The 12,065-nt window shown below is 32.2% G+C and overlaps 1 protein-coding gene across 5 annotated transcripts in view; it reads right to left on the reverse strand.

Annotated features, from left to right (window-relative positions):
- Positions 1–12,065, reverse strand: part of Stxbp4 (syntaxin binding protein 4) — a 161,070-nt gene that overhangs the window by 58,624 nt on the left and 90,381 nt on the right. For all 5 annotated transcript variants that reach the window (XM_071603791.1, XM_071603790.1, XM_027924780.2 and 2 more), the window contains 3 exons: positions 6,727–6,843; positions 5,659–5,708; positions 3,431–3,564 (listed from right to left, as the gene is read on the reverse strand). In XM_071603791.1, coding sequence (XP_071459892.1) covers positions 3,431–3,564; positions 5,659–5,708; positions 6,727–6,843 — 301 coding nt within the window. The remainder of the gene's footprint in view (positions 1–3,430; positions 3,565–5,658; positions 5,709–6,726; positions 6,844–12,065) is intronic.

Raw genomic sequence — 12,065 nt, forward strand, 5'->3', positions numbered from 1 at the left:
AGATACAAAGGTTAATGTTAGCGAGGTAATTAAAATTAATGATGGCAATATCCACTGGGCTATGTCTACACAGGTGTTTCTCTCCACTCTTCAAGACAACATAAAAATGTTTGACTTACAAAATTCTGAGCTTACATATAAAATGTAATAAGATTATGTTTTCACTTCTACAAACCACAGAATTTCTATAATAAATTTTTATGGGTTTTGGCATATAACTTGATTTTTAAAAATGTAGTAGGTATATGAAATATTAAATACATAATTATTGCATAAAGTGAGCAGATACTATCATATTCTGTGTAACATATCTGTGAAGTCAAAGCTATACAATGGATCTTAGAATGTTATTCTGTAGTAAGCCAAGCCATTTACTAGTCAAAAACATGCTCAGAGCTTATTATTTTGACATTTAATTAATAAAATTTTATATCTACCTATCTATTTACCAACCTACTTACCTGTCTATCTGTCTATCTATCCAACCATCCACCTAGGTACCCATTCATCTGGTCCTTAGCATATGGAAGATTAAGAGTGGCAAACAAGAGGGAAAGTGGAATGTTAGAGGCTGGCACATAGAAAACCAGTGGATAGGGATATTAAGAGAAGAGACAACAAACAAACAAACTCACACAAAAACAAACAAACAAAATCTGCACAGCATATTTCTCTACTAACATGCTACATATTAATACATACTTACAATGATGATACTGAGCCATCATAACTAAATTAAATAACATCTGACATATGCTACTATGGCAAATTGTAGTTCCAAAGATGACCACATTTTCCAAAAATGACAACAAAAATGACTTCTGACTATATGCTCTTCTATAATGTGACTTTCCATCTCCCCATCCATAGGTGGAGTGTAAGTCCCTTTCCCGGAATCTGCATTGATGAATAGAATATGGTGGAAACAGGGCTGAGTGACTTCTGAGGCTGGGTCATAAAAGAGGTAGTATAGCTTCTGTCTTGCTCACTTAAACATCTGTGGAAGGCTTGAGATACCATGTAAGAAGCTTTATTACTTTGAGGTTACCGTACCAGAGAGACCACATAGAAGTACGTGTTAACACAAAACTGACACTGAGTTCCCTTTTGGATGTCCAACCCAGCAGAGTAATCAGATGCCTACAACCCAAGAAGATTTCTGACTCTAGCCACATGAAAATTTTCTAACAAGAAGGGCCTACCTAGCAAAGCCCAGTTAACCAGGAGGACCATGAGAGCCAAAACTAAATTGTTGTTGTGAGTCATAAAGTTTTGAGGTGGTTTGTTATGCAACAAAGGTGAATAGGATAATTAATTAAAACATTGGTGCTACATGGAAAGTTCAACTTTACATATATGTTTTATACTATGAAATGTGATGGGAATAGGTGCTTCATATAATATAATTTAATATTTACAACACTTTTACTAGGTATTATCATCATGTAATAGAAAAGAAAATTTAAAATTACTTTGTAAAAGTCCTCTTCAAAAAATATCTTTATTCATGGCAGCTACTTCTTGTATTTTGAATGCAATCTCATATTGTCTCTTTAAATTTGATAATTTCATTTTATTTTAACAATATATCTATCTTCACAATATTATATTATCTAGGTTTAACTGAAAACTATTTTTCTTTGTCTATAATTTCCCTATTAAGTAGTTCCTCTCATTTATGGAGCATAATTAGGTAATTCTGGGTTGTGTGTTCACCTTTAAAAAAAAGGATCAACATTGGGAGTTATCAATAAATTGGTACCACACTCAGGAATACTTTTGGAAACTTGCAAGGCATTATCTATTGTTACTGAGTTTGGGGGTATTTTTTGGTATTTAGTGGAAGAGTGCCAGGAAAGCTAAATAGCCTATTGTTATAGAATCTATCGATAGTCTTGTGCAACAAATTGCTCTATGTTCTATCTGCTTTTCAAATGTCCTATTAGACATGCATAATGTAAAAAAACCTTTTAAGTCATATGAGCCTGGAATATAACCCAATTTTTAGATAAACCCCAAATATTTATGCACAGTTTTAATATACATAAGCTTTTCCAGGCTTATAACTACTAGGTAGATGATGGAAGATTGTATTTCCTTTTGTTCAGACCTTTACCAAGAGTAGGTCACCATTCTAGACAATCATATTACTCACAGCAATGTGCTTATGCTATTTAAGTTGATAATACAACATACTTGTGTCAATATATATTCACATTTGTAGAGATTCTATATGCAGATACAAGCATCTGAGGCTACAATAGATCTCCCAGTGTATTACCTACTGACATATATATTGTTTTATTATGTATCATCTTCCTTTTATTTATCCTCTATAGTACAATTAGAACATGTTATCAATTTTTATAAATAATGGATATAACTAAGAAAATTATAATTTACATGGAAGGAAAATAAAGGATATGCCAGAAATGGATATAAAAAGAAGTAAAAATTAAGATGTGAAGTGGAGCACAGTGATGCATGCCTGTAATCCCAGCGGCCCAGGAGGCTGAGACAGGAGGATTGTGAGTTCTAAGCCAGCTTCAGCAACAGCGAGGCGCTAAGCAACTCAGTGAGACCCTGTCTCTAATAAAAATATAAAATTGGGCTGGGGATGGGACTCAGTGGTTGAGTGCCTCTGAGTTCAATCCTTGGTACCAAAAATAAATACATAAATAGATAGAGAAATAAGAGGTGAAAGTGCCTGAAAGATAGGAAGAGGGAAAGATGAAAATTTCTATTACTTAAGTTTCCTCCAAGGATGTCTCTCTGTGAGTTGGGGTGCTTGAAATTCCTTAGAGAATCACTTTGCTTCTCTTTCTAGTTCAATGCTGACTCCAGGGCTATCTAGTGACAGATACATCTTGTTTCATCTATTTTATTTAAAAATGTCTCAATGTTGATTCTACCTTCTAATATTTATACTTATTCTTCCATTGCAAAGAAACTTTCGGCTGGGCAAGATGATGCATGCCTGTAATCATAGCTACTTGAGAGTTTGAGGCAGGGGGATCACAAATTAGAGGCCAGCCTCAGCAACTTAGGAGATCCTGTTTCAAAATAAAAAATAAAAAGGACTGGGGATGTAGCACTAAGGTAAGTTGCCTCTTGGTTTAATTTAATTTGTTTCTAAATAAAGAAAAAGAAAAAGAAAAAAAAGAGACAGAAACTTTGGATGGAAACAAAAGTAAAGACATGTCTTAATCTTAAATTAGAACCCTTTTTGAACACTGTAAATAAAGCAAGTATTTTCCCCATAAAATTGGTGCATTAAGATTTTTATCAGTTAATTATCAAATTTAATGTGGGCAAACCAATATATTAATATATTCAATGAAATTAAACTACCTGACTTGACATTTTCTCCTTTCGTTAAGTGAATTATTAAAAAAAGAGAAAAAAAGTGAAAAAAATGAGGAAAACTTACAATCCATATCAAGTATGGCACGAACAGACTTAACAAGCTCCTTAGATTCCAATGCCAAGGTTGCTAGGATGTTGCGTCCATTCCTTCCCAGTGCCGTGAGGGAAATCTGAGAGGCTAACACAGCTCTTCTTTCACTGAGAGGACAATGAAATGAACTAGAATATGTTCCATAACAAAAACACCTATCTTTGCTAAATGTGAATTGGTATTCATTATCAAAAATATTTCTTTATCCAGAAATGTAAAAAAAAATGTAAAATAGCCACACATGAGGTAAATAACATAAAACAATATTTCTGTTTTCAATTGTTTATTATAAAATATTAAATAAGAACATCTGAAGCATTACATTGACTTCATATATAAGGAGGAAGCAACTGAAGGATGGCCTACCTCCTGGATTATTTGTTGGGACATATTTTGTGAATGTTTATATGCTAACATGATGAAACCTTTTATTTAGTTTGGTAAAAATTTAAATTAGGCATATTAAAATATATTTACTTAAAATTTCTAATATAGCAAACATAAATATATACATTCAATCTTGAAATTACCTCTTAAAGCCCTTCATTTCCTCTAAATCTAAAATAGCCTAGCGCATTTATATAACTTTTTTTTTAAAAAGTCAAATGTCATTTGAAATAAATGTACCCTGATATAATTAAAAGTCCTAAGTTTTCCTCAGAAAACCACTACAGCAAAACCTTTACTTGGAAAAAAGAGATAATGTTAAACTAATGATAAAATCATCATCATTTACAATCCATCTTCTTAAGCATGATGGTATTAATTCACAAGGAGAAATTAAAGAACCAGTTCTCAAATTCACATAGTCTTGTTCTGCGTTGAATGATCAAGGCTAATATTCATATAGAAGATATGGTACGTTAAAAAGATTGAATTAGATTTCGCTAGTGCTTAACTTTTCATGACATGGCAAAAAGCTATGATAGTTTTTTAAAGTTGCCTTTTTTCTATGAAACAATTTAAAGCAAGGGTAGATGCTGGCTTTTAAATAGTAATTTTTATCCTTGAAATTTAACAGCAAAATTTTTAAATTAGTCAAAATCAAATGAGACCTTAGGGGGTTATTGTGGGGGACACACTTAATCCATTTAAGGGTAAGAGAATTACTGAATATTTTTATTTGTTTGTTTATTTTTTTGGTGCTGGGGACTGAACCCAGGGTCTCCCACTTGTTAGGCAAGTGCTCTGCCACTGAGCTATATCCTCAGTTTGATTACTGAATGTTAAGATCCTTAACATAAATAAAAACCATGGAATTTATATAAATATCTTATAAGCAGCATGGATAACAATGAGAAAATGTCAGATTCTTTTACTCTAAAAAATAAACATTATATCAAAATAGCTTAAAAGTGAACAACTGTAGATATTCTTCTAAATTAAAAAAAAAGTCATATGGCACCTAAAATATCTTCGTTTATTTCCTTTATTAAACTGCTATTTTCACTTTAAAGGGCAGAGCTTTCCCATTTCTGCAAGTGATACTGCCAGAAGTAGAAGACATATTTAGAACTAGTGACAGCTATTATAAGATGAAGAAAAATCCACTTTCAAAATGCACAAGCAAGAATCTTTCTTTTCTATATGTCTTTCATCATGTATCAAAATGACCCTAAACTTATAGTTTGAAATAAATCTTACTTTTATGTTTGTTGCTCTTAGTAAGAAACTTGAAATGCGAAGCATTTTGTGAATAATAAGAAAATCAAGGTGCATTTTCCAAATATATTTCTTTTATCTGTACCTACTGACTGCTGAAAGTAAAAGAAACTGATTCCATGAATAAGATTTGCAAAATTCTTTTTGACATAACAACTAATCTGCTGGGTTGAGAATGACCTTTAGCAAGGCACCTATGGCTAGTAACTTTTATTCCACATACAGGAAGCTTCAAGAATTTCAAATTAAACTCATCTTTATGGCATTCTTGACAAAGACAAGAGGTAGGTGACTCCTACCTCAATTTTGTAGTTCAAGGTTATAATGACTGGCTAAATACTTCCAGGAATTTCTTTTACAGAGCTAATAAAAAAACCATTGTCCTCATATTATTCCACAACATTGAATAATAGTGTACAATGGGAATTATTCAGCATCTTAAGATCATTTAAGAGATTTTTGGTATTTCAGTCACAATTACCAGGTACAGAATTTAATCCGTTGACATACTTTGAAGAAAGCAATTAAATATTTCTCACCTCAAACTTGATAAAGGAGAAGAATTATCAGAAAGTACTTCTTGAATAGCCTAGTGACAAATAAGATGGTGAAGGAGATATGTAAATTTAATAGTTTTTAAAAAATGACCTTTTATTGGCCCAATTAATATTTACAGCCTCCCTTTCCATTGATTAAACAGATGTTTCTGATATAGCAGGATGTAATTCTACTCAGAATATAACAGTTATAAAAACATTTCTTTAGAGGATAAATGTTTATCAAATTCTATTTTCTTAGTATCAAGACTTTTAGGAAAGTATTCATTAAGTTATATATTTTTGGAAATCATGTTATTCAGTCTCAATTATTTTTCTTAAAAAATCTATATAATGTTAATCAGTCTTTTCATGATCTAGGTAATTCTAAGTCTGACTTTATAAGTCAGCATTGCTGTTTTGAGACTAGAGAATATTTCATTCGCCACTGAACACTGTTGTATTTATTTATCAGTGTCAGTTGCCTATATGTATATTACATTGCCTAATGTATATTACAGTAGGCGATATAATATATAGTCCTCCCTTGGTATCTATGGGGGATTGATTTCAGGACCCTTGAGGATAAGAAAACCAGCAGGTGCTCAAGTTCCTTATATAAGGTGGCACATTATACATGCATATAACCTATGCATATTTTCCTGTGCGCTTTAAATCATCTTCAGATAATTTACAATACCTAAAACAAAGCAAATAATACATAAATCAATGTTATACTGCATTATACTGTACATGTTCAGTACAGATGCAATCATGGTGTGTCTAACCACACAGTATATCATGAATGAGATGCCAGGAGAACAATACTCATATAAGGAGTGCTGGAGAAACCTAGGCTCTGTGAAAGCGGTAAGCTATAGCAGTGTGCACCTACACATCACTTCATTCATGTGGATTCAGCATGGTGCTTGGTGTACGGAAAAATGAAATTTTGCTTTCTGGAACTATTGGGAGTTTTTTCTGTTTCTGAATATTTTCCATTTGTGGTTGGGTGAATCCATAGATGTAAACCCACAGAGACAGAGGGCTGACTATAACATAAAAACTCACCTCTACAAAATGAAGAAGCTTTGCAGTGGATGCCTCAAAAGTTTTTCGAGCCATTTCTGATTTTCGCAATTGGCAGTCAAGTACTGTAATTCTCTTTCTTAAATCTTGAACATTTTCCTGGTCAGAGATAAGAAAAGGAGCATCTTACACATTTAAAAAAATATTATATTGCTGTTTTCTGTTTGACTCAATATTACTACTTAATTTATTTTCTCTCTTAATATGTACATGTCTTCTGAGTTTGGGAGGACATGTATAACTAATTGTGAACATAAAGTTAATTTTCACAGGGATGCTGCAAGTTTTGTGAGATAAGCTACATATGACTTTATTGAGTCTTGTGGCAAAATACACTTACATTTTTATTTAAACATAATTAAAATGTGTGTATTTATATAAATACATAATAACATCTAATATATATATAAAATAAAAAAGAATTATTTCCTTTTTTTTTTTTTAAGCAACTTGTCTTACCAGATGCTGACAGAAATCCCTGAGAGTGTATCACAACCTATTTACTATAATAAAATCCCATGTTAGGCGTAGCTGGCAGGGAATAAAGAGATTCCATGGAGAAAAGTAACAGTAATATCCAGTGAACTCACTCATTGGTAAGGGAGTACTGAAACATAATTTGCTCTGAGGATATGTGCTAATCCCTGGAAGCCTATTGTAGGGTTTATCAGAAACAAATGGCAACAAAATTTTAATGAGCAAATGAGGAAGAAACAATTTTCACATAAGTAAACAGTGTTTTGATTTTGGCTCTGGTGAGTAAATAAAAAAGTCTCTCCTGAATAATTGTTAACCATAAGCCCCCGCTCACACAGGTTTGGGGTCAGAATTTATATTATCGAAGTGGCCTAAATATCCAGAAGCTGAAAATTTATTTAAATTGGTCCCAGGCAAACAGAAGCAAACCCAAAACTTCTATGTAGAGCTGTTTTCTAAATTCAGATCTTAAAGAATTCCATACATAATGTACCTAGAGAACATGCCCTCACCAAAAAAAAAAAAAAAAAAAAAAAAAAAAATCAGTAAATATGTGAGGAAATAAGTTCCTGAAAAGAAAGTCAGCTAAAAGAAACAATTTATATGATCAGATCTATAAAGACAGCAGATATTAGAGTAATTAGATACAACATATAAAGCAATAATGTAATGTTTACACAAGAATATATTAAAATATAATAAAAGGATACAAAAATATCAAAATAAATCTATATAACAAAAAATCAATCTCAAAAATAAAAATGTAGTCACAATTAAATCAGAGACATGGTTTATGATTTAATATTCAATTAGATACAGCTAAAAGACAACAGGTAAACAGGTAAAGAAAGTTCTGATAATTTAATAGAAGACACAAATTAACATATGAATGGAGGAGGAGTGCTAAGGAGAAAATAGCCAGAAGATGTATAATATACACAATCTGAATTTCACAAGAGTAACTATTAAGAATGAAAGAGAAATAACTTAAGGTATTCCAGAAATGGCATATGACATTGCTCCTCAGATAAGGAAGCTCAATAAATCCCAAACAACAGAAATTAAATACGTTAACACATAACTCACTGAGGTCAAAATGATGAACATCAAAGCCAAAGAGATACTAAAATCATATAGAAGGAAAAATATTGCAAACAAACGATAGATTGACAGCTGACATCACAACCATGATATAAAAACCATGAAACAAATATCACCTTAACATCTAAAATGTAGCAAAAATATATTTCAAGAATAAAAACTGAATCAAGATTTTTTTTCCCAAACTGGAGACATTTTACCAACAGATTTTCACTAAATGAATTTTTAAAAGATACCCTTGAGGAAGAAATGAAATAATGCAAGGAAGACCACCTGAGATGTAAAGAATGCTGAACACAGAAAATGATTAACACAGGATCTAGTTAAACAAATTCTGACTATACAAAACAAATTCTAATAGAGTTAAAGGTTAAGGGAAAAGTAAAATATAAAAATAATTAAAAAGAAGTATAGAGGGATGATTAGATTTATATTCTAAAGTGTTTCCAATATTTAGAGGAAGGGGAAAGCCACAGATATAAGACTAGAAAATATGGGGCAAATAAAATAAGAGAGCAGATACGAAGTCAACTGCTTTAGTAAATAAAAGCTATAAATGGAAAGGTCTTTCCAACTAAAGGCCAAAAATTAATAAATGGATAAAAAGTCCAGCTATATGTTATTTACCACAGATATAATTAAAACATAAAAACACTAAAAAGTTGAAAGTAAATGGCTAAAAAAAATACATAGGTAAATATTACCTAACTATATTAATATCAATAAAAATATTAAGGGAAAAAGAAGACTACTAGATGAAATAGTCATTATGTTTTCACAGTAGATGAGAAACTTACTCTTAAGTTTGACTGCATCTAATAACATTATTTCAAAATAAAGAACATTTTTTAAAAAAATCTCCCTACAAGGGAGATTTTAACCTATTTCTTTGAGAAACTGATGGTTCAAACAGACAAAGAAACGAATATAAATACAGAAGAATTAAGTGCCCCCACCATGACACTGAACTAGTGGACTATAAAGATCAACAGTATCCATTAACTGCAGAATTCTTTCCAAGTTCACTCTGAACCTTTGTAAGCACCAACTACATAGTAAGCCATGAACAAATTTCATAAGACATTATTAACAAGTTTTGAAGAGCTGTTATTCTGTAAATTAGATTCTCTGACCACAATGCAATTAACCTTCCTGTGCCTCTGTAATGTTGATAAATAAAGATAGCCATAAATATGTAGATTTTTCCCAAATTAACCTATATATGTAATGAAATTTCAGTAAAATTTACAATAGTTTTTTTTCTTTTGAAGGAACTGATAAGCTGAGTGTGAAATAGATAAGAAAAGATAAAAGGATTATAAACATTTTGAAGGAAAAAAACCTAGGTAGAATGATGAGATATCAAGATTTACTGTAAAAGATATAGTAAACAACATACTATGTTTTTTGCAGAGGAATATACATAGACTAATGAAAGAGACTAAAGGTCAACTCACATATGAATTTGATATATGACAGAGATGATTTGTAGGTCAATTAAGAAAGAAGGAGATTTTCAAATAAATGGTGATCAGACAGTAGGTTATTTATTTAGAAGAAAGAAAAAAATAGGAGAGGTGTGGTGGTGGATGCCTGGAATTCTAGCTACTCGGTGGCTGAAGTGGGAGGATTTTGAGTTTGATCCCAGCCTGGGTTAATATAGAGAGACCCCAAATCAATAAACAAACACACAAGACTGAAATGTATCCCCATCTCATAGAGTACCACAAAACTAATTATAAGGGACTGGGGATATAGCTCAGGGGTACAGCACTTGCCTAGCATGTGTGAGGCACTGGGTTCAATTCTCAGCACCACATATAAATAAATAAAGGTCCATTGACAACTAAGAGAAATATTTTAAAAAATTATAGGAGGATCAAAACTTTTAGAAGCAAATATAAAAGAATATCTTTACGTCTTCGAAGATGAAAGAACTTCTTCAAGAATTCTTGCCATTTCACCAGAGTAAAAACGTAATCCACAAATTTTAGAGAGTAATTTTATAACATACAACTTAATACAGGATCAGTAACCAGAAGAATCACTATACATTCATAGAAAAAGACAAATAATCCAATGGAAAATGCTCAAAAGATATGAGGCATTTCACACATAAACATGAATGCATAATAAATACATTATATGTTCAAATGGCTAGCAGGGTTGGGCGGCAAAGCCCTGGGTGATAATACTTGGGGGTATAACACCATTATGGTTGATTTCAAGCCAGCAACCTGATGTCACTGAACATGAAGTTGAGAAAGAATGCATGCTGTTAATTCTCACGAGCCAGTGTCCACTGGTCTTCACATATCACTATCAAAAGGTCATTAGCAGGCAAGGAAATTCAAATTAAACTATAATGATATAAAATTTATTACACCTACCAAATTGATAAAAATTTAAAAACAAAGGGTTAGCAAGATTACGGAGTAAATGGTAATTCTCATTCATTACTGGTGGGAGTACAAATTGGCTCAAACACTTTCATACACACTTCGGCATTTCCCAGTAAAGTTGAATATGCAATTATCATCCAACCTAGCAATTCTACTCCTAACAGGATCTATGTACAAAAATGTTTTCAGCAACATGATTAAAGAATACAGGGGCTGGGGATGTAGCTCAAGCGGTAGCACGCTCGCCTGGCATGCGCAGGGCACTGGGTTCAATCCTCAGCAACCCATAAAAAAATAATAAAAGGGGCTAGGGATGTGGCTCAAGCGGTAGTGCGCTTGCCTGGCATGCGTGCGGCCCGGGTTCGATCCTCAGCACCACATACAGACAAAGATGTTGTGTCCGCCAAATACTAAAAAAAAAATAAATATTAAAATTCTCTCTCTCTCTCACTCTTCCTTTAAAAAAATAAAATAAAAAATAAAGATGTTGTGTCCACCGAAAACTAAAAAATAAACATTAAAAAAATTCTCTCTCTCTCTTAAAAAAAAAAAGAATACAGAATAACTGGACTGCCCAATGAATGTAGAATGGTTAACTCTACTGTAGTACATCCATGCAGTGGAGTAAAAGGAAAGATTAAAAACATGAACTAGGAACAGATTTCAAGCAGATGAATTGAAGGAACAAAATGTTGAGTGCAGAAAGTTAGAATGATGCATATGTATATTTCTACTTATATAAAGTTGATAAATAAGCAAAACGAAACAACATATTGTTAAGGAATACACACACACACAGAGAAGAAGTAAAATTATTGAGAAAATGGTAAATATTAAACCCAGTACAATGATTTTATTGAAAGGCAAGGGAAGGGAATACAATTGGAAAGGGACACTGAGGATCTTCAAGGGGATTAGTAATGCTTGAATTCTTAATTTGGAGGTGAATGAAAAAATGAGGCAGGACGATTTCAAGTCAAGTTCAGCTTTGTCAACTTAACAAGATCCCATCTCAAAATAAAAAATAAAGCCGAAGGGCCGAAGATGTAGCTCAGTGAGAGTTCGACCCTAGGTTCAATCCCCAGTACCACAACCTAAGCCCCACACCCAAACACAAATAAGTAAGTAAACAAAAAAGGAAAAAATCTATAATGAAAAATAAAAGCTTTGTTATAAAAAGAATCTGTCTTTAAAAGTAAACATTTAAATCCTAATTGTGAACATCTTGGTCAATGTCTCTTAAGTAATCTCACACAAATAAGAAAAGTTTGTCTTTTTTTTTTCCTCCCTCATTTCTCACATATAATGAGATTGGAAAATGTGGACTGTTGAGATGCCCAA

Source organism: Marmota flaviventris, chromosome 17 (genome assembly GCF_047511675.1).
Source record: "Marmota flaviventris isolate mMarFla1 chromosome 17, mMarFla1.hap1, whole genome shotgun sequence".
Lineage (NCBI taxonomy): Eukaryota > Metazoa > Chordata > Mammalia > Rodentia > Sciuridae > Marmota > Marmota flaviventris.